Raw genomic sequence first — 21,290 nt, forward strand, 5'->3', positions numbered from 1 at the left:
AGGAAAATACAGCGCGCGCCTGAGGCCGCATAAGCGAACTCGTTGAAAGAGAGCGTTTGAGGCGCGGGCTTACACCGGTCACGTTTGCGCGCCGCTTAGAGAGTGAGGGTGTGTATACACCGTGTATAGCCACATAAGCCAGTGAGGCTGGCTTTGAAAAATCATTTTCCTCCCCTGTGGAAAATTGTACATTCATCTCGCTTTGTCGATACTTCCCGGCATAATCTGCCCGACTCGGCGTGCCTCACGATTTCGCATTTCTCGGAGGGAGAGTGGAAGAGAAAAGTTTGCACCCAATAATGCAGGCATAATGGGCCGATGGGCTATCTGCTTAATTTTTAAACTCCGTCTACGCGAGGCTGAATTTTTCGAGCAATAAGTACAAGTACGAGAGAGGGAGAGAGAGAGAGAGAGGAAACAAGAGGGAACATCGCAGAGTAAGGTGTGTGTGCAGTCGCAGTGCGAGAGAGAAACGGAAAGATCGAAGTGAGCGATAGGTCGCATGCAAGCGCAAACTTAGACACGCACATTCGGGGATTACCGAGAGAAAGAGAGAGAGAGTGAGATGAGTATCGTCCGGCCGTTTTTTTTCTCTCTAGGGTGCAGCAGCAGCAGCAGCAGCAGCAACAGCAACGGTTCTCTTTATGCGCGAGTGAGAGAGAGAGTGAGAGTGGGCCCCTTTGTTGTTGACGCAGTGCGAGAGCGCGTGGGCATTAAAAAAGCTCCAGTCGGGGGAATAATACCACTCGCGACGTGGGCGTGCCAATGGGACGGTAACCACATGTTGCAGGCCGCTTCGCCTTTTTTTTTTCCCCTGCTGCCAACACGCGCCTGCATACATATTCGGATGCGTGTGTGTGTGCGTGCACAGCGCGTAATCGCAGAGAGTCGAATATTTTTTCTGTCTGCAGCGAGAGCGAGCGAGCGCAAGTATTAGGAATGCGCGGAGGAGAGCGAGAGTCCTTGAAGTGCGCATTCGAATGTCATGCTATGCACGGGGGTGTGGGATAAACCGAAGAGAGAGAGAGAGAGCGAGAGAGGGAGAGATGGATGAGCATCCGGAATTCGGCGCTGGGCCGTGTGGCGGGAGTCAAGAGAGCGAAAAGAGAGCAAGGCGCCTGGAATGCGCCGTAGAGCGAGCGAGAGAGAGAAAGAGAGAGAGAGAGAGAAACGGGTATACACGATTGTACGCAAGCGAAGCAAGCGTCTGGTCCTAAGTCGTCGGAGGCTGCTGCTGCTGCTGGAGGGGCACAGCGCAGGATTTGACTTTGCAGTTGTGCAGCGGCGGCGGCAACCTCTCCCCCTCGTCGTCTACTGCTTCTTCTTCTTCTTCTCTCCTTCTTCTCTCTCTCTCTCTCTCTCTGCGCGAGAGAAAACCTTGAAAGACGAGGACGCGCAGTACACAGCGAGATTAGTCAGCGAGAGAGGAAGAGAGAGAGAGAGAGAGAGAGAGAGAAGTTGCCAGTAAAAGTGACGAGGGTATGATGTTCGTTTTAATATCCACCCGCAGGTATACGGCCCGGCGGCGGCGGCCAGCGCACGTACACATACATGCAGCGCTCGCAACGAGAGACTCTAGCGTTCGACGGCGTTTATTTTACGGACGTGGGAAGGACACTGCCGATTTCGAACCCGAAAACCGACGATTCGATCCGTACATCGAATCGTGAATCAGTTGCAATGTATCCTTGTTCTGCGCCGCAGTAATTTCGAAAAATCCGCCGCCGACCTTCCCGGAACTATTACCGCGGAAAAAAAAAAAAAAGAGGGCTAGAGTTATCGGCAAGGCACATACGTACGTACGGGAGAATCGGATAAAATGCGCAGCCGAGGGAATTCGGAGATTCGGCGCAACCTTGAGACTCGGGATTATGTCCGTCAGTTATTGTTTTTATTCTTGCTCCTAGCCCTAATGTCCCGAGGCGGACAGAGAGAGAGAGAAAAAAAGAGACGACACCGATATATCTGAGGGGGAATCTACGCGCATTTTCACTTAGCAGTTACACGATACCGGTATATACGCCGAGACGCTTGTGCCATCATTAGTATACCCAAAGCCTCTTTTCTCTCTCTCTCTCTCTCTTCTCTTTTCCCTCTAACCTGTCTTCCTCCTCCTCCTCCTCCTCCTCCTCGGCTTCTCCCGAAGAGCCTCTTATACACCGGGCTCTCTGTGCGCGCGTCTATATCTCCCGCTCACTCGTTTTTACGCCTCGTTTTTTCTCCCTCCCCCTTCGACTCCTTCAAATTTCGCCGCGAATAACAAAAATCTCTCGCCTGAAATTTTTTATCCGCGCGGACTTTATTGCGAGAGAGAGAGAGAGAGAGAGAGAGAGAGAGAGCGCGCAAAAAACGAAACCGCGAGAGGACTTTTTATTCGTCGGGGAATGAAGCGCTGACCTTGTGCTTGAGCCGCGTGTGCATCGCTTAAGCTTCGAAATACACGGACATTCCACGTGCGGTATACCTCCTGCGCAGGAAAATCTGGTCGTCTCTCTGGGGACGTGTAGGTACGATCGTAGATTTGGAGAAATGCCCGGAAAATACCGATGCAGCTCCGCCTCGAACTCGAGAATACATCTCGTACTCTTCCCAGGCGTATGCACAGCCTTTTCGAGTGGATAATTATATAGGCGTAGACTCGGAGCGAGGGTCTAGCCCGAGAAAATTAACGACTGTCAGTTTTTCTGTGACAGTACTGTCATTTCTCGAGTTATCTGCGTGGAAAAGAGATCGAGTCGCCGATAGGACGCAAATGCAGTGTATTATGCGCTCACGTATATACCTGGGGAAGAAGGTGCGCCTGACAGGTCCATTCGCTGCTTCGTATCGGCGATAATCGATAGCTCGAGCTTTTCGCGAACGAGCGAGCCTCTCCGCCTAATGACTTCATTCCAACTCGGCGCGCTCGTAATCTTTACGTTTCTTTAAATAGAAAGTCTCTAGCGATGCGTTATTGTGAAATGATCAATCCGATAAATCAATATACGCGTGGAATTATACCAACAAAAGTAGAAACTTCAAATTGAATATATGATTCAAGTCTCTCGATCAACGACATATTACGTTCACGTGCATCGATACCAGTCACGAGAGAGAGAGAGAGAGAGACGTTCAACAACGTTTTCGCCCGTATAATTAGCCCGTATTCATGTCATGCGCTCTTCGATTCTCCGTCAATTATTTAGAATCCATTTATACGAGCCAACGCTTGATGGGATTTCAGGAGAGGTCAGGCGGCGGCGGCGGCGGCGGCGAGAGATCTGCCGTTGCGTTTCGCGAAGGTCGTGAAGGCCTACAGTTAGCGAACTTGTGCGTGCCGCACAGATCGACGATTATCGTAAGTAAGCCAATATAAAACGCGGCTCTGATATATACTCTCTCTCTCTCTCTCTCTCTCTTTCTCTCTTATACACTCGCACGAACTCACCTCGCTCTTCTGCCCGAGATACACCTGTACGACTCTTGTGTAAATACACGGATTTTACCAGCACTGTGGGTGTGTGCAGTAAAAATTTAGCGCCGCGGAGTGGGGGGGCTCAATAATTTATATACGCGCGTTAAAAGCGCTCCTCTTGAAATATCTTGTAAAAAGGCTCGTAAAAAAAAAAAAGAGAAGCTGTATATGCGCAGCAATTTTGTCAATTTTTCAGTGAATTTAGCGAGAAAGCAATTTCAGAGCGAACAAAGGCATTATCGTTGTACTTTTTGCTCCAAAGCCGTCCGTCTACCCTCTCGCTAAAATATTGAGCAACGCGACGGTCCACACCTAGAACCATAGACCTGCAGTGTATTCCTACGCCACTGCGCTGCAATACGACTTATTTCTTTCGCATAACGTGCCCCGAGACCTTTCGTTTCGGCTCCGGCGCATCGGCCAAGTGCACGTAAGAAAAGGAGAGGCCAAAAAGGATGTGTGTATATAGAAGCTCGGCTAGACTCGTGTATATATACAGAGGGGAGGCAAAGAAAGAGCGTTGCGGTTAACTTCTGCGCGGCGCATTGTCGACAGCCCCGACAGGTAGCAGCCGCTCACTCCTACGTGTGCGCATACCTAGCTATATATTATATGTATCGCAGGGACTGATCTCGAAAAGTCGATCGCAAACGCCGATAGCGCGGGAGAGGGACTTTTGAATTTGAAAAACACAATTTTGCGCTGCGGCACACGCACGCCGAAAATCTTCCGTAAAACCGCGCGGCTGTGCAGCGCTCGAGAAAGGCAAATGACTTGGCTTATACCCTTTTGAGAGAGAGAGAGAGAGAGAGGGGCTCAACTAACTTTTGCCTCCTCCGCAGCGCGCCGGAAAGGATCGGGCAATTTTTCTCGGCCCCGCCACACGATGCAAATGTTGGCATTGTCCGTGGGGATCCCGTAAAGCGGAGATTTTCCGAAAATACGAAAGTTAAGCCGGGGCCCCGACAAGCGCTCTATTGTTGTAAATCTCTTAAAATAACGCGCTCTTGCTGACCTGTTCCAGCGCCCTACCCTCTCGGAATTCTTCTCTAGTTTTCTCTCTCTCTCTCTCCCTTAGCTCTCGGTACTTTGCGATAACGTCTCCTATAGTCCTTTCCGTCTATACTAGGGCGTGCCTCCGGTAACTCTTTGAGAGAGGCCGCATTTTTTATTCGCGCGAGAAGTCTCTCCGCGAGCAATCCTCGTTCTAAAAATACTAGATTCGATTTTGAGCGAGCTGGCCCAGAAAAGAAAGAGGAGGAACGAAGAAGGAGAGAAAGAGAGAAGAGGAATCCAAGCCTGCCGCCTGCTCGGAACCCGACTCGCGGCCGATCCACAATGCCAGCACTAATGTCCTGCATTTACCATAGTGGCTTGCTATGCTGCCCCGGCCCAGTCTCGGCGCTGTTTTACTGCTTTTACGCCTGCCATGATGCCTTTTTGTCAGAATCCTCGGGCGATCGAGAGCCTCTCTCACTCTCTCTAGCTGCTGCAGGTATAAAAGCCGCGAGAGCTGCGAGTGACCCTCTTTTTTTCCTGCCTCGTACACTCGCACACACACACAGACAGACAGACAGACTGTATTATTTTACCCTCTGAAAATGTGCCTCTTCTCATACTTTACAAGGGTTAGAGCACTGACGTTAAAATCACGCGTTCGAATCGTGACGGTCGTTAACCAATGCGCAAGCGCCCTCGCTGTTGGAGTTTATCTGACCTGACCTGAATAATCTTTAAAATTCAATAATCGGAAGAAAAATTGCGCTTCAAACAATACAGCGCGGCGAGCGAGCTGTGCCAATAGGTTATGCACGTTGGCGTAACAATGCTCGACTGGCAGATAATGCCGCAGTCGAGAATAGCCGTATGCGTGGCGAGAGCCGCAGTGTTATTAATACGTAATATTATAATTGAAACGGGACGTAAATAAACTATTTGCAGCGTAAACAATATACAGCCTCTCCGCGCAACTTTCTTGTTCGTTAACCCCCGATATTCCAATTGAGATAAGGGGACTCATCTCTCTCTCTCTCTTTGTTCCGCGACTAAAAATTCTCGCCTTGAGCCGGACAGCGACTCGATGCACACATTTTTGCGAGTCGTGTAGTCTTTTTCGACTGGTCAAGGCTGCTGCGTCGAGAGGAGAGACTTAGAGTGCACACACACACACACGCACGAACACAGCAGTGCAATCATAGCCGATTCACTTCTCGCAGTGGGTGGCCCCGGTGTAGTACACGCGGCGAATTAATTGAGAAAATTGCGCCGGCCGTTGGGGGGAAGGGCCAGATTTCGCGGACAAAAGATCGGCTGTGCGCATCCTTTATCTATTTTCTATTCTCTTCGGGTTTTATATCTCTTCCCTCTCTCACCCCTGTATCCGGCCCCGCTCTTTGTGCACAAGGCCTCCGAATGCTTTTTTTGCTCTCTCGTTCCTCTCGCTTTTAGATCTCTCCTCGCGTTGAAACAAAAAGTCAACCACGAACGAGTAGACGAAGAAGAGGAGGAGGAGGAGGAGGAGGCGCTGGTATACAGGAGAGGCTTCAAGGATAACGAGTATATGGCATAGAGGCCTAGTCGCGACGAAGACGCCATGTTGCGTACAATTGAAACCCTCCTCCTCCTCCTCCTCTTGCAGCTGCACACGCGCGCCCGACTTTCGGGAGGAGAGAGAGAGAGAGAGAGAGAGAGAGAGATAGACGAGAGGAAAAAAAAGAGCGGCGACTTATTGCAACTCTAATATAATGGCCGGGCTTGCTTTTTGCCTTTTCGGCTACGTGTAGCGCTCGCTTCTAGGTATTTATACTTCCGACAGGTGTTTCTCAATGGCCACTACTGCAGCACGCCATGCAGCTTTTTTTCTCTCCTTTCTATCTCCGCCGCCGGGCTGATTGCGTTCTCGATGCGCGGGTAAACAGGGAAACGAAATTTCGACTACGGGCACAAACCGCTGCGCCAAGGGAGTCGGGAAAAATCAATAGCGCGCGCGGGTCGCACATATTACGTATACCCTGAGAGCGGATATAACGGATTGATCGGATTCTCGCGCGTGACATCTCCAAAGTTTCCGCGCGACGCGATTATTCAGCGGACCCATAAGTCGCGCCAGCGAGAGATGTAGAAGTGGAAGAAAAGGAATACACGGAAGAGTAGAGGGAGAGGCTGTGCATTCTCGGCGCAGCTGTACACACAGCCGGCCTTGTGTGCAGACGGGCAGATCCTCGCTACATTACTTTCTATACAACACTCGAATCGAAAGAATTCGCGAACAAATATCCGCAGCAACTTGACGAAAAACCAAGCGCGCGCGCGCGCGCATAAAATCCACGCGGCGGCGGCGGCGCATCGGACGCATTCGCGAGTGTATCAGGCATAGCGGAGTGGTGGGGGAGGGGAGGGGGGGGGGGAGACGAGGGATCGGATGACGCGAGCGCGCACGCGATATAATAGCCGCGGGTCTTGAGGCCCAAGCGCCGCGCGCCCACTGGTGGGGGGAGCGCGCCGCTGACCTTGACTAGGCCCGAAATTGAGGTGGCGCGGCGCAGACACTGCCGGGGCCGCCCCTCGAATATCCACAATGTTCCTTTCTTTCGCTCTTTCCTACTTACACATGTGAGCGCGTGCGCGATGATGTGGCACTTGCTGCAATTCGCGCACTGGATCATTGTGATTAGCTCGCGGCTGTTGAAGAGCCCGGCGATTAGAATATTAATGTTTTAATAAACGGGCACATTAAGAGCAGAAAATATTTGGGCCGCAATTCTGACAGGGAAGGTCGGGCCTAATTCGAGGTTCTCCGCCGCGCGCACTAGGTGTGCGTATGCATTCCTCCGCGTGTGCGTGAGCATGTCTACCCACACAGCGAGAGAGAGCCGAAAAGTTAGTCCCCTCCTTCGGGCCCTGTAGTTCTGCATTCGCAGACTCCTCCATCAAGGACAGCACAAAAAGTACACTAGACGAAAACACGTTGTCATTATACCGGCGCAGGAAGGCGCGCACACAACAACACTCGCTATGCGCAGTCTCTCTCCCTCTACTGCCTCCTTCGCATTCGGATTCGCTCGCCTTCCTTCCGAAACAGTAAAAATAAAAGCTGCAGAGAGAAAGGGACTCGACTCTCTGACACCGGCTAAACGCGACGAGCCACGCATGAGATGTGTCCTTGTCGGCATTGCGCGCGCTATACTCGCGTCTGCGGATTTTTACGTACTCTCTCTCTCTCTCTCTCTGCAGTATAGACTGATTCCCCGAAAAATCAAAAGTTCCCCCCCCCTTTTGCTGCGGTTCTCTCGATCGGATTTCCGCGCGGTGTGCGAAAATTTATCACTGCGACGGGCGGTATACGTGTGAGGGAAAAAAATTGTTTCCGTAATTTTGCATAAAGCCCTTTATATGCAAATCGCGCGTATGGCTACGTGCAGTTTATAAATATGCAGGCTCTCGCGGTATGATATTCTCCGTATAATACTTTGTTTTTGTCCGCTCGCTCGTCGCCAACAATGAGGTCTCGCCTCTCTGTTTCGTTTATCCGCATTCATAGGCAAATTTCGGCACTTTGTTAATTGCATTGTTCGCCGCTGTGGCCGTGCATAAGAGCAGTTCGACTCCCGAGCGCTAGAGGAGCGAACCCGCGCCCACGAGAAGTAAAGTATGTTATGCTTTTCCTCTCGCGAATCCCGAGAACAGCTTTCCGGGAAATGAGAGACGGTGACGACGCCCCCATGGCGCAGCGAAATCGGCGGCGCGCACGGAAAATTATCTCGCTCGTTGAAAAGGAATGATCTCCGGAGAGAGGAGAGAGAAGGAGAAAGTGAAAAATCACACATGGGCAAAACACGGGCCGATTTTCGGCTCTCCCGCGGTGCAGCGGCAAGAGCAGCACACCTCCGCTCTCTCAAGATCAAGGCCAACGAGTGAGACTGGATGACTGGACTCTTTAAGTCGTTTGCGCCCGCATCTTTTCTCTCTCTCTCTCTCTCGCTCGCGTATACGCTACCTGCGCTTTTTTTATCGAGCCTTTCAGCGGACACAATAGCGGCTGCTACAACACTCGCGCACACGGACACGTACACGGCCGCAGACGCTCGGCTCTCTCACTGTGTGTGAATCACAAAGCCGAGCTCTCTCGAGTCGACTTATTCACGCGCCGAAAGCGAAAACTGTGCATGCATGCGTTCTCATTATCGCCGCGTGGATTGCATTGTAATGGATATATTTTGAAAATTTCGATCATTTTTTTTTTTTTTCCAGAATAGCGATAATAACTCCGCGCACTAGTGCGAGATCATAGTCACGAGAGCGACGGGACAATCTAAAATTCCATCTGTTTTTACGAGCGCTCGCTGCAATTCCCTCTTGGAAAAGTACAAAACTACAAAGTGCGCGTTAACAACACGGAGACGCGTGGGCGCTCGTATACGCGTCGAACAATTCGCGAATTTTGATTCGACCATGCGCGAGCGAGAGCAGCCTCTCACATTCGAACGGCGTATAATATACATCGGAATACGTAATTCGTGGTGAATATGGCTAGGCGGGAGAGCTCGTTTTACGCTCTCCCATCCGAATTATATGCTAACGGTAAAAGTTTCGCGCGCTACTCTCGCCTGCTCTGGGGATATATATATATCGGCCCGTGTCCGCGCGTATTTCACGAATCCGCTAATTCGAATATACACAGGCGAGGTTGCGTTTCGGCGATAATGGCTTTTCTCGAGATCGCGCAGACGCGGCGGGAAATTCGAATCGCTGCGCGATGGGATGTATTATAGTTAGCGTCAGCAGAGCGCGTGTGGCCGTCGACGATGACTGCGCCGGTTTCGATGAATGAAGCCGTGTGGCACATGACGCTACTGTGTGTATCGACCTCCTATCGAGCTTCTGTGATCGGAAGCGATAAGTCACTCGCGCGCTCGTAATAGACGAAATTGATAAATCGCCTCGTCACGTCTCGAAAATATCCACCAGCAGCTGGCCTACTTTTTCTGAAAAAGTGCATTATCGCGCGCGAATTCAATCCGATTACCAAGTCGTTGGTGATGCTCGCATTGAGTCAGCGGAGGTAAAACCCTGTCTTCTTACTCGCCTCTCTTATACATACCTTTAGGACCGGATGCTATCCGCGGGAGAGATTCCTGAAGGGCTGCGCAGGTGAGGTCATTGCAATCGGATTATTCACGTTTACGCAACCGCGCACGACGTATGTGTCACGCTGTACAGTTTAATATACCTGCCTGCGGGTAACTCGATCGGCCTATCTCTCTCTCTCTCTCGCTCGCCTATTCCAGCGGCCGAACTTGTCGCATTAAATTTACCGTCTACACAGAGGCTGGCGAGAGAGAGAGAGAGAGAGAGAGAGAGAGAACATTATGCCTAAAGACTATCATTTCCATGTACGACGCGCGACTAACGGATCATTCGCTCGCCGCCTGTGCGTAATGTATTAATGCGAATCCGCAGAGCTGGACATGTGCGTGTAGAAAAAAGAGAAGCGGCGCCGAAGTAACGTGTCTACTTAACCCTCGTCTTGCGCGCGATTAGACTTTTTACACGCACTTTCCATTCGCTGAGAGAGATGGAAGTATGTTGCTCTCGGTGTGTCGGGCCCTCGGCGAAACACGATCTCTTTGAAGCCGGGACATTAAGCCGCAATTCGAATTCCTCGGTGTCCGGAATAGAATAAATATAAAATTTCCCCAGACCGCCGCTCCTTATACACTTATATTCTCTCTATAGCTCGAGTCGGCGGATATTTTTCTACGAAGCTTATTGGGATACACGCACGCGTTGATACTTTATTTTTAAGTCTCTCTCGCGCGTGGACTAATTTTTTTTTCTCCTCCCTATACTCTCGCATACTTAAGCGCGGGATGGGTATTGCTCGATGCTTTTAAGAGCCCGCTCGTTTGTCACAACGTTGTAATAGCATATAAGCTGCAGAATTTTCGAATCGAGCGAATCGATGTAAACAGAGAGGGGCGGGCGAAATTTATGGGCTAGAAAAAGGCGAGCGAGCAATTTTTCAAAGCTCTATCGATACACCTTGGCGCTACGTGGTACAACGAAGAGCGAAATATAAAGGAAAATTAGTCACGGCCTAGTTGCCGGTGCTTTTCGAGCATCTCCGCATGTACAGCCAGAGGGTGAACAATCCGTGTCCGATGGACAGCTGCCAGGGAGCGTCCGAAATCTAGAATATAAAATCCAGCGCGCGTTCACTTTCCTTCTCTCGCGTGAATCAAGCAGCTCTTTCTGTAATAACTCGCGAGCGCGCGAGAGAGAGAGAGAGAGAGCCACGTGTGGGGCGCGTGCGCTTTTGTGTGTCTCTTTCGTACACTTCTCTACCATTCTGTCTCTCTCGTTCGCGCGCAGGGCTATAAAAAGAGAAAGCCCAACTATATATATATATATATATACACACACGGGGCACCTACGCGGAGGATAAGGACTGCAGCGCTGCAAGTATATATATATCCGAGGAAATGAGCTACGCACTATACACACTGGAAAGCTCGTGCGTGTGCATTATACGGAGTGTATATAAGGCGAGCCGTCGACGCCCAGGATTATAATTACGCTTCATATGCACCGCGCGAGAGCTGCGTGCCATTATGTATACGAGTGGGCTAGCTCTCTTGCGCTGTTGCTCAACGACGCGCATACCTGTATACACACACACACACAGACACAGACAGAGACATAGCAATGCGCGCAGCATATTACTCACGAGATATCCGTGCACGCGTATAGTGTAATTTCCATCGGCTCGGAATTTTAAATTTCCTATACGTGTCTCGAACAATCCAATATCCGGGACGGGAAAATTCGGCTCTGCGAGCATAGTACACAACTTTTCAATCAACTCGAGGAAACTGGTTTCGAAAAAGGATCGCTTACATCAGATTACGCCGACTCGAAATATAATAACTAATAACGATGTACGTGTACGCGTACGTGTACGCAAGCGCCTCCGCGTCTCGGGAAAGCTAAATCGAGATTGTTATACGCGCGGAGCAACTCGCGCCAAATAACGCTATAGCTCTCGCGCGCATTGTGCAGCGCGCGGCGGCTATGTTTACATTATATATTACCGGCGCAATTGCTCTCGCGCTCGGTCTTGCGTCAGCCTCCGCCGACTCGATCTCGGAGCTGCCCTTTTTCGTCGTATACGCGCCGATTTCCGGAATCCGCGGCGGGTTTCATTGAAATTATCATTATATCATCGTAGAATATACTCTGTGCCTGCTAGCATGGAAAGCCATTAGTTTTTGCGCGCGCGCGCGCGACTTGCTCAATTCATCGTTCGATTAGCGGCAGCTGCGAGCTCGCCGTATAATTATTAAACGAGTTTGTATAGGCCAACTTTTCTGTATACTCTCTGCTCTAAAGGCGTGTAGGAAAGAATTTCGAACGCGGCGCATTTTCCCAAAAGTCCTCAAATAACCCGAAGCTCGCTCGTCGGCGAAAATAAGGTTACACGCGGCAAAGCGCAAGAAGATCCGCCGCCGTCGGCGCACGTAGCTAGGTACGCGCAATTAGCGCTCGAAACACGATATGCTTAGAGAGAGAGAGAGAGAGCGAGTGAGCTCTCGCGTTTCTGCATGCGCGCATCTGTACGCAGCCCGGCCATATTCGATCAGCGAGGCGCATTCGAGGAACAGCACCCGTTTGCAACACTCAAGTGTCCACCATCTGCCGGCGCGTCCTTGACTCTGCGTGCGTGTATACCGTTGCGAGTGCGAACGCTTGTTATTTATTTTTTTTTTTTCCAAATTCCTATAGCCGAGGATGCACGCGCGGCAATTTTCCCGCTAGAGTCTCGAATGAGATCTTCTATATTTGCCGGGGCGCCAGAGCGTTATACGCGCGCGACGACAAAGCGACCCACATATCTCTCTCTCACTCGCTCTCGCTGCAAGCTCGCGTCAAGCGAAACAGGTGCGCGTCGACGAAGAAGACGCTAAGCAGCGCGAGGGGGAGGACGTGAAATCGAGACGGTCGAGAAAATGGAAAACGAGGAGGAGTATAGACGGAATTAGCGTACGCGGGGGGATAAGCCGATTCGTGCGTGTGTAGCGGCGCCGGCTGAAAATAACGCCGAGAAGCCGCGGCGATAATTAAAAAGGGCGCACGCGAGCGTTTTTTTCGGATTTCAACTCGGCCGCGCGCATCTGCCCGCCCGGAGTTGCTCCTCGTAGAACACGATACGCCGTTTATACTCTCGGGAGTTATGTGCTGTTCTTTCTATTCTCATTTTTTTTTTTGTTTTATCCGCACCTGACACTCGACGGTACAGATATCGCGTTAATTGGAAAAGCTATGACGTTTCCTCACTTGGAGATACAGCCCGGCGATTAAGCGCGCGGTATAGAGGAAAGAATTTTAATTTTAGAGAACCGTTAAATATATCTCGGCTCATTTCCCAACCGCGCGCATATAAACTCGAATAAAAACTTTGTCTTTCTTTCTCATGACGAAGATTATACAAATTGTGAGTGGAGTGTGTGTTTACGAATTTGTCGCGTATATTTATATCTGTGTGTTTCCCCATTTTCTCTTCCTCGCGCGCGGGCTCATTGACTTTTTTCCTCGCACGGTGTGTATGTAATTCGAGTAGACTTGAAATATCGCGTTTATCGCTTTGGGCAATTTTTACGCGCTCTCGCTTCTTCTTGCGGATAATTTTTTTTCTGATTATGTTTGTGTCTCGATTAACTTGTGATCGATATAGGATCGTTTTTTCGGTGCGCGAGCACGCGATTTATTGAATTATGTCCAGCGCAGTACTTTCGCACGCGGGGACACCTGGCGGCGAGGCTGAACGAATTCTTTCCGCGTATAGCGTCGGGCGATAGAGCAGGAATCTACTTCGGGGGGCTTACCGACCGCCGCTGAAACAGGACGCGGCGTAAGGGTAATGTTTTGATGAGCTATGACTACAGCTGGTTTGCTAGCCGCGGAGATAAGAAGCACTGGTTGATGCAATAACCGATTATTCACCGCGTTCATTCATCCGAGTCACCTCACAACCGACGATACTGATGGGTAAACGAGTGACGAATTCATTTCCTCGAAAAATAAAAATACGCCAGCTCAAATTAGCCGAAGCAGTCTCTCGAGATCTCTTCTCCCTGTGAGGCGACGAAAAAAGCCAGCTCTCCAAATTAATCAGCCGAGCGTCTAATGCACAGCCTCGCGAGCGCATACAATGTTGCACGTCCCGCAGTAAGCACGCGGTTTAACGTTTCCGGCCAAACTCGTCCGAAGGTGCATACCTCTCGGCGCACACGGTCTCTCGCAGACACAGGCGGCACTTGGCAGAGAGAATTGGCCGAACTTTATTTATAGACGAGGAGGTCGCGTTGCCACTGCTGCTGCTGCTGCTGCCTTCCAAAACGTCTTCTCTCTCTCTCTCTCTCTCTCTCTCTCTCTCTCTCTCTCTCTCTCTCTCTCGCTCGCGAGTTAGTTAGTTAGTCGCTAGTGCGAGCAGAGCAGCTCTCGCAGCAGCGGCTGCTGGTTTTGACCTTCGCGCGTTGCTGCTGGTGCGGGAAGCATGTGGTGCTGCTGACGGTGCGAGTAAGGCGTGTGATAATAAATGCGGCAGCTCAGCGATCCGGTGCGGAAGCAGCAGCGCCTGACCATCTGCACGGCCTCCTGACGACGAGTATCGTAGCAGCACGAGACGATGGCCCACAACGTGCGACGGCCCGTGAGGCGCGAGCAGTACAAGCCCTTCGGCAGGAGGCGGGTACGTGTTGTACAGAATCACGCGGGACGAGGAAAAACAAGGCGCTATCTAAGCTGTGCATGGCCCACTGCACGTAAAAATAGCACCAGCGGGCAGCTGCGAGGCGGAAAGCAAAGCGCGGAGACAAAGTTTACGGCGGCGATTTGTAGTTGGAAATCGAGTTTTGGCCGACGTTCAGCGCGCTCGGAGAGCCAGTGGAAAAGGTTAGGCTATAGCGCGACGCGGCAAATTGGCGAATCCGCAAAACAGAGAGCGTCAGTTCATTGACAATATCGACGAGGCGCGTCTATAAATAAGCGGGGGAGGGAAAGAAGCCGCGATTGTGAAGCTCCAGCAGCTGCGCGAGCTCGTGCGTGTAGGAATACACCCGAAATAAAATACGAGCCGAGTTGTTCACCTCCGATGCGAGGGAGCGTCGCCCACACTCTCTCCAGCCAGACCCATTCAACTTGGACTCGCCGACCTGCATAGTATACACGCCGGTCTTTTCTCTCTCTCTCTCTCTCTCTCTCTCGATGTTTATCTCAGGGCTGGCCCTCCTTTTGCGCGCGCCTGCCTTCGTTATGAATGAGTGCGTAGACGTGTACATCGCGTGTATAATAAAAGCGGGACGAGAGGAGATCCGGCGAAAAGGGCTGCGCGAGGGCTGGCGAAGCAAGCGCACGACGAAAGCTCACGACGCGGGGAGCCGTATACAGCGATAAGGCGGTGGCGGGAGCAGCCGCGAGTGTATATAAGGCACAGGGTGCACTGGCCTAGCTTGTCGGGGCTTTCCCGGATCGATATCCGCGCGCGCGCGCGCACACACACACACACACAGCGGGGAAGGAATACAAGGAAGCAACACACCGACGGGGTGTCGTCGTCCCGCTCGGCGCCACCTCTGGCGGCGGGCCGTCGAAGAAGCGCGAGTCATCGGCCGCCAGCAGCGACGCACGCGCCCTGTCCTATGCAGTCTCGCGGAGGAGCTCGGCCACGTCGGAGCAGTCTATATACGCGAACGTCGGCCCCTCTCACTCTGCGCGCAGCGAGATGGTCCGGCCGCCCGAGGAGTTGTTTACATCCTTGGCGAGCCTCGCCGTCGGCTGAGTTTGCCCCCTCGTGTTTACCTACAGTCCCGATCGCGACGTACGGCCTCTGCCGGCGCGCCTCCGTGTTTGTGTGCAGCTAACAAAGACGGTGCCGCTGACCTACTTCCGCGGAGTGGTTTATGGTCGGCCCATTGACTCGCGGCGATCTCCAGGAGCTTCTCCTCCTGCTAGGCATGGCTTTCTGCAAACGCAAGCGCAAAAAGCCCTAGTCGCGCAGAAGTGCAGTGTCCGTCTGTTGTCGTATCCATAGTTGTCCACGACGTACATCCTCGACGGTTCAAGCGCAGCGGCTGAAATCGCGCCGCGTGCAAATGCTGAAAAAGACGCAATGCGGTGCTGCCGATATGCTGTGGGGCGTCTGAATTAACGAGAGGACGCGCGTGCCTACCGCATATCCAAGGGACGGCGATGATCGGATACAATCAGCACAATTCCGGCTACAACAAGCTATTCACCCAGGTGCGAGAGAGAGAGAGAGAGAGAGAGAGAGATGCTGCGTATAGCTCGATTTCCGAGAGGAAAAAGTCCGCCGCGTCCGACCGCAGATTGGCTCTTTCCACTTGCTCTCCGCTCCTTACACACAGACACAGCGTCGATATTGAAAAAATTCCTCGACTCCCAGTCGACCTTGAATGCGCGCACACGCGCCTCTCCCCCTTTGTATACTTTCAATTTTCATTAGAAGCCTCGCGCGCAGCGCAGCGCCTGTCTTGCAGACTCTGAATAATTGATCCCTTCGAGTGTATGTGAAAAGCATAGCGGCAAAACATGAGCGACGCCGATGAGCTGTTTTAACGCTCGCGCGCGCGCGCCCTTTGAGTTGTATTCTTAACTCTCCTCGACCTTCATCCGCGGAACTTTCCTAGTTTCTCTCGCTCGCTTATATTTATACAATGAGTTATAAAAAATAGCCGCAAGCTCCGCGACCTTGCGCACGTGTGGTTAGTTTAGTTGGGAAAGTTTACAGTCGCTCTCGATTTGCAAATCAACAACGTCGCCGAGCCTCCCCCCGTTCCTTATACTTGTATACTGCGTATACGCGGCACCGACGTGCGAAGCACACACCGGAGAGGAATAGAGAAAGAGAGAGAGAGAGAGAGAGGCTGGGACGTTGCTATGACAACAGCCCTCCGTGCCGCGCGGCTTTCCCCGAAACCGAATCTCCTTCGCCGCACTTTTCTCGGCAATATCTCCGGCCTGCGTGTAAACTCTCTCGCAACAAGTCCAGGAATGAACGTCGCGAATTAGAATTAGTAAAGAATTACGTAAGCCCCGCGGAGCATATCGATTGCACTATCCTCGTAATTACGCTAACGCGTCACACACGCGAGTCTCTCTCCCATATCGATTCGTCGTCGGATTGACCGTGTCACCTGATATAATCAGTCCGGCAAACGCGAAAAAAAGACGGCTATTCTCGGCTCGGCGCTCTCTCTCTCTCTCTCTCTCTAATAAATAAGAGAGTCGCTCGATAGAACATAGGCTCTCTGGATCGATTCGAGAAAGAGAGCCGAGCGATTGAAAATTCATGCCTCGTAGGCAGTCGGGCAGTCGCGCGCCGACGGAGAAAGTCCACGGAGCCGGAAAAATGGACCGTCCATTTGTCCGGCTTACTCGGAGCTCGAGTCCGCGGGACACGTGCTGCTGCCGGGGCAATGGGCGCTGAGCTCCAGCGAGCTCTCGTAAGGGGGGAGGGGGGGCTGATCTCTCGATTTTTCATGCGCGTACAACGTAATCGCATTGGCACCTCCTGTGCGTGTGCGTGTGTTTCAGGGCTCGGCGGATTCAAACTACTCGCAGCCCAGCTCGGATCTCTCGCTGGACGAAGAGAAGGAGACCTTGCGCCGCGAGAAGGAGACGCAGGCCCTCAATCAGCTCGACAAAGCCAGGGTGAGTTTGCTTTCATTAAGTCCGTTGGAAATGTAAAGCGTGTCATATCGGGCTTTATTGTGTCGAGAGGCGCGCGGGAAATGTGAAAAATGAAAAGACGCGGCGTCCCGTGACAGTATAAGGGACGATGCGTAGGCTCAATAAAGCGAGAATGTTCTGGCCTACTTTATATATAGGAGGGAAAAAATTGTTTGTCCTTTATTGCTTCGCAGACGAAACCGGTGGCGTTTGCGGTAAGAACGAACGTCAGCTATGACGGCTCCATCGACGACGACTCGCCGGTCCACGGCTCCGCCGTCAGTTTCGAGGTCCGGGATTTTCTCCACATCAAGGTAATTCGGCTATTACTGCAGAGAGAGAGAGAGAGAGAGAGATGAGATGAGCGAGCTAACGAGAGTAAAAAAAATCGGCAGGAAAAGTACGACAACAACTGGTGGATCGGCAGGCTCGTGAAGGAGGGATGCGAGGTCGGCTTCATACCGTCGCCGGTGAAGCTGGAGGCCCTGCGGGTCCAGGCGAGCGCTGCACGCGGTACCAAGGGCCTCTATACGAGCGCGCGCGGAGGGTCTTCGGGGAACCTTGGTGAGAGCGGTATGCCCTCACGAGGTTCCACACCGCCCACACCAGGTAGCCCTTTAAAGCACACACGCGTATACAAATCTATAGACTCTCAGACGAGACACTCTTATGTCGTACTATTCCATATATATTGTGCTACTTGTGCTACTTATTATTATTACTATTATTATTATTATTACTACTACTACTATACTACTCGACTGATTTGATTTATTAACTACTAGAGACACGTTACGATCCGACTGACTGACCGCGCTCGAGTCCGAGGGGGAGAGAGAGAGAGAGAGCCGCGATCGATGCTGCGCGATGCCTCTCGCCCTCCCGTCGTTCTCTTGTCATTGTTATATTAATACTACTGCTGTATACTATATATTGTACTAATTGATTAACATACTTTGCACTCTATATGTGTATTATATATATATATGATTTACATGTATTATGTATACTTACGTCTACTTGCTCTGTCTTCTCTCTCGCAGAGATAACTCGCAAAAATAACCGACTCGCATACCCTCGAAGACCCTCGAGGTAGTGATTTAACTATTTTTCTCTATCTCTCACTGTCGATCGGTAGTTAGCGATCGACGGCGTGCAGTCGCTCTCTATATATATATACCAGAAATTATTTATCATGTAGAGCTCGATTAATCGTCTCGACGATTTGTGCCGTGGTTACTATCAATCACTCACGCATCTGCATCTGTCATTTATCGATTTTTTCACGACAGACGTAATGTTTACAAATATTGAACGAGCAGGAAGTCAAGTTATACGTATAATAATTCTCGTCGCTATGTTTTTTTCTCTATTATTAATGTTTTATGCTCTGCAGTAAAGAAGTGCGATCTTGTTCACGTAAACAGAATGACTCTTTCTTCCTACCCCCGGAAGTAGCTGTACATTGGTGTTTGTTTGTGTGTTAAATGTTTAATTAACTCTTACGACCAGTAATACGATGAATGCTACATGTATCTGTGTACTCCGGTAAAAGATCGCGATATGAGGGAATACTGCATTTTCATGAGACGCAAGTACAATTAATCTTGGAAATAATTGTAAACGTTACGAATCACGCATATCTTATCTACTTTCCTTTACTCAGTCTGATATCATGAAAATGTCACTTTCATCGTGCATCCAGAAAAAAAAATCCGATATATCGAAGATTCTTTTTTTCAAACACACAGTTAGTCTTTTCTCCGTACACATCTAGTATAGCACAGTGCAAGTAGGTACATCATGTAGCTTTAGCTTTCGTTGTAGCCCGCACACGCACGAGATTCCCGAAGCGCCGAGGAGGCTCGGCGCTTCGGGAGTCGTCGGGGATGAAAAATGAAAAAAAAAAAAATTGCTTGCCTGGCTTGAGTAAACGTAGCCCGTGTGTGTGTGTGTGTGTGTGTATAGCTTGTAGCTTGCTGAAAAAAAAAGAGAATAAAGATGTTTTACGTGTGAGTAATGCAAAGAGCTGTTACTACGGCCGATTTTTGGTCTCTCGCCAGGTGACGACAGCGACAGCGTGGGTAACATCCGTCCGGGCAGAGCGACGCTGACGACCCCTCCAGCCAAGGAGAAACGGAAGAACTTTTTCAAGAAGCCGGTAAACGCTCGACGAACTTTTCTCTTAGATTATCGCCTTAACTTAGTCCCCCTTTCCGATACTTTGTTCCCGAGTAACTGTACATTCTCCTTTCCTACTAATTTGCTTATCATTTCTCACTTGTCCTCCACATTTACTTATGATAGAAATCCTAGAAATCCAGCAGACGAGTTTCTCGCATAGTCTCGATGTATTATTTAACGATAAGGACACGATGGAAAGTGTGTGTGTGTGTACAAGCAAACGAATTTCTAGGTTTTCTCCTCCGCAACTTGCCAAGTATCAATCAATCAAGTAAAGTTGGGTATTTTGTGCGCGAGAACGATGTATACTTGAATATAATATCATGACAGTTGGAAAGTGAGAAAAGAAGCACAAAATACGTAAACGTAGAGTATTCTCTCAAAAGTATATTATTGAAACGTTGGTAGAAGGCCAGTAGCACTAGAGCTCCCGGTAAACCGCGCTGCGCCAGCGGCGAGAGCCAATCGGAAGTGAAGACTCCGAGGGACTCTCGTTTCGCGGCAGCGCGTTTGGTTAGCATGGCGAGACTAATCTGACGAGGCCATTAACTCTTTTCAATGTTTTCGATCTTTTTGCATTCCGTGCTCACGACTCGGTCGCTCACTCTCTCAAGTCCTACGTAAGTGAGACTATAATCAGATGAGGTTATACTTGGATATATATAAATAACGTAAATTATGTATATATTTTCTTTGAGAATATGGTATCTATTGAGTTGTTTGCGGTTGAGAGACCAGCCGACGACGAGACGAGCCCTGACTAGCTTACGAACTTTGCAGGAAACGGCTACACCTTACGACGTGGTCCCTTCAATGAGGCCAGTCGTGTTAGTGGGACCATCTCTGAAAGGCTACGAAGTTACCGACATGATGCAGAAGGCGCTTTTTGACTTTTTGAAACATAGGTTTGAGGGCAGGTGAGTGGTGTCTTTCGACGTTGTCATAGCAATTAACGAAGGCTAATCTTCTACTCTCCCTAGAATCATCATAACGAGGGTAATGGCAGACATTTCTTTGGCCAAGAGATCCTTGCTGAACAATCCGACCAAGAGAGCAATCATGGAGAGGTCGACGAGTAGAAGTAGTTGTTTGGCGGAAGTGCAAGCTGAAATCGAGAGGATTTTCGAGCTCGCCAGAACGCTCCAGGTATAATATAAACCCGACGATGCGTCGCAATTCAGACTGCAGACTGTATAACGCAAACTTCGTCTTCCCAAACAGCTGGTCGTGCTGGACTGCGACACGATAAACCACCCGTCGCAGCTGGCGAAGACGAGCCTGGCGCCGATAATCGTGTACCTGAAGATCTCCTCGCCGAAGGTCCTGCACAGACTGATAAAGTCGCGCGGCAAGTCCCAGGCCCGCCACCTGAACGTGCAGATGGTCGCCGCAGAGAAGCTGTCGCAGTGCCCGCCGGACATGTTCGACGTGATCCTCGACGAGAACCAGCTGGACGAGGCCTGCGAGCACGTGAACGAGTACCTCGAGGCTTACTGGCGGGCCACCCATCCGCCCGTCATCTCGGCCGTGCCCAGGGTCATGCCCGCGCCGGACGCGCCGGCCGACGGCCTGGGACCTCGAGTCCCCTCAGGTATGGCTGCCGCGGCCGACAACTCTCATCCCACCCCCCACGCAGTCATTATATACCTAGAGATATCAGTTAACAACGGTAGTGCTAATCAAGCTCGACCTCCGATCCTCTCATTGACTAACGATATACAGTTGATATCTACTCAGCCTCACTCGTTCTAATTTTCTCTTGCCCCATTCAGCTGGCTATCGCGAGAGTCGCTACGGCCACGAGCCAAGAGGTAAATGACGAAACCCAACCTTTCCTCGCACCACGCGATTGATCTCGCTATATCTCTCTTGTAATACGATTGTAATACAGCCTCTCTGTCGCGCT

General features: G+C 50.8%; 1 protein-coding gene across 22 annotated transcripts in view; it reads left to right on the top strand.

Moving 5' to 3' along the window:
* Positions 1 to 21,290, top strand: part of LOC100117527 (voltage-dependent L-type calcium channel subunit beta-2) — a 40,785-nt gene that overhangs the window by 10,876 nt on the left and 8,619 nt on the right. For 3 of the 22 annotated variants that reach the window (XR_004227845.2, XM_031931384.2, XM_031931379.2), the window contains exons 3-11: positions 3,224 to 3,337; positions 17,066 to 17,182; positions 17,395 to 17,514; positions 17,596 to 17,809; positions 19,264 to 19,361; positions 19,999 to 20,004; positions 20,165 to 20,301; positions 20,365 to 20,530; positions 20,606 to 20,975. Coding sequence is in view for 19 of the 22 variants with exons in the window: in XM_031931384.2 (XP_031787244.1) it covers positions 3,224 to 3,337; positions 17,066 to 17,182; positions 17,395 to 17,514; positions 17,596 to 17,809; positions 19,264 to 19,361; positions 19,999 to 20,004; positions 20,165 to 20,301; positions 20,365 to 20,530; positions 20,606 to 20,975 (1,342 nt within the window). In the remaining 3 variants the exon portion in view is untranslated. Of the gene's footprint in view, positions 1 to 3,223; positions 3,338 to 13,922; positions 14,202 to 15,146; positions 15,752 to 16,842; positions 16,975 to 17,065; positions 17,183 to 17,394; positions 17,515 to 17,595; positions 17,810 to 19,263; positions 19,362 to 19,998; positions 20,005 to 20,164; positions 20,302 to 20,364; positions 20,531 to 20,605; positions 20,976 to 21,156; positions 21,196 to 21,290 lie in introns of those variants that run through there. The other 19 variants (XM_031931376.2, XM_031931377.2, XM_031931381.1 and 16 more) reach the window with 18 other exon arrangements.

The sequence above is a fragment of the Nasonia vitripennis genome, chromosome 5, assembly GCF_009193385.2.
Source record: "Nasonia vitripennis strain AsymCx chromosome 5, Nvit_psr_1.1, whole genome shotgun sequence".
In the NCBI taxonomy this organism is placed as follows: Eukaryota; Metazoa; Arthropoda; class Insecta; order Hymenoptera; family Pteromalidae; genus Nasonia; species Nasonia vitripennis.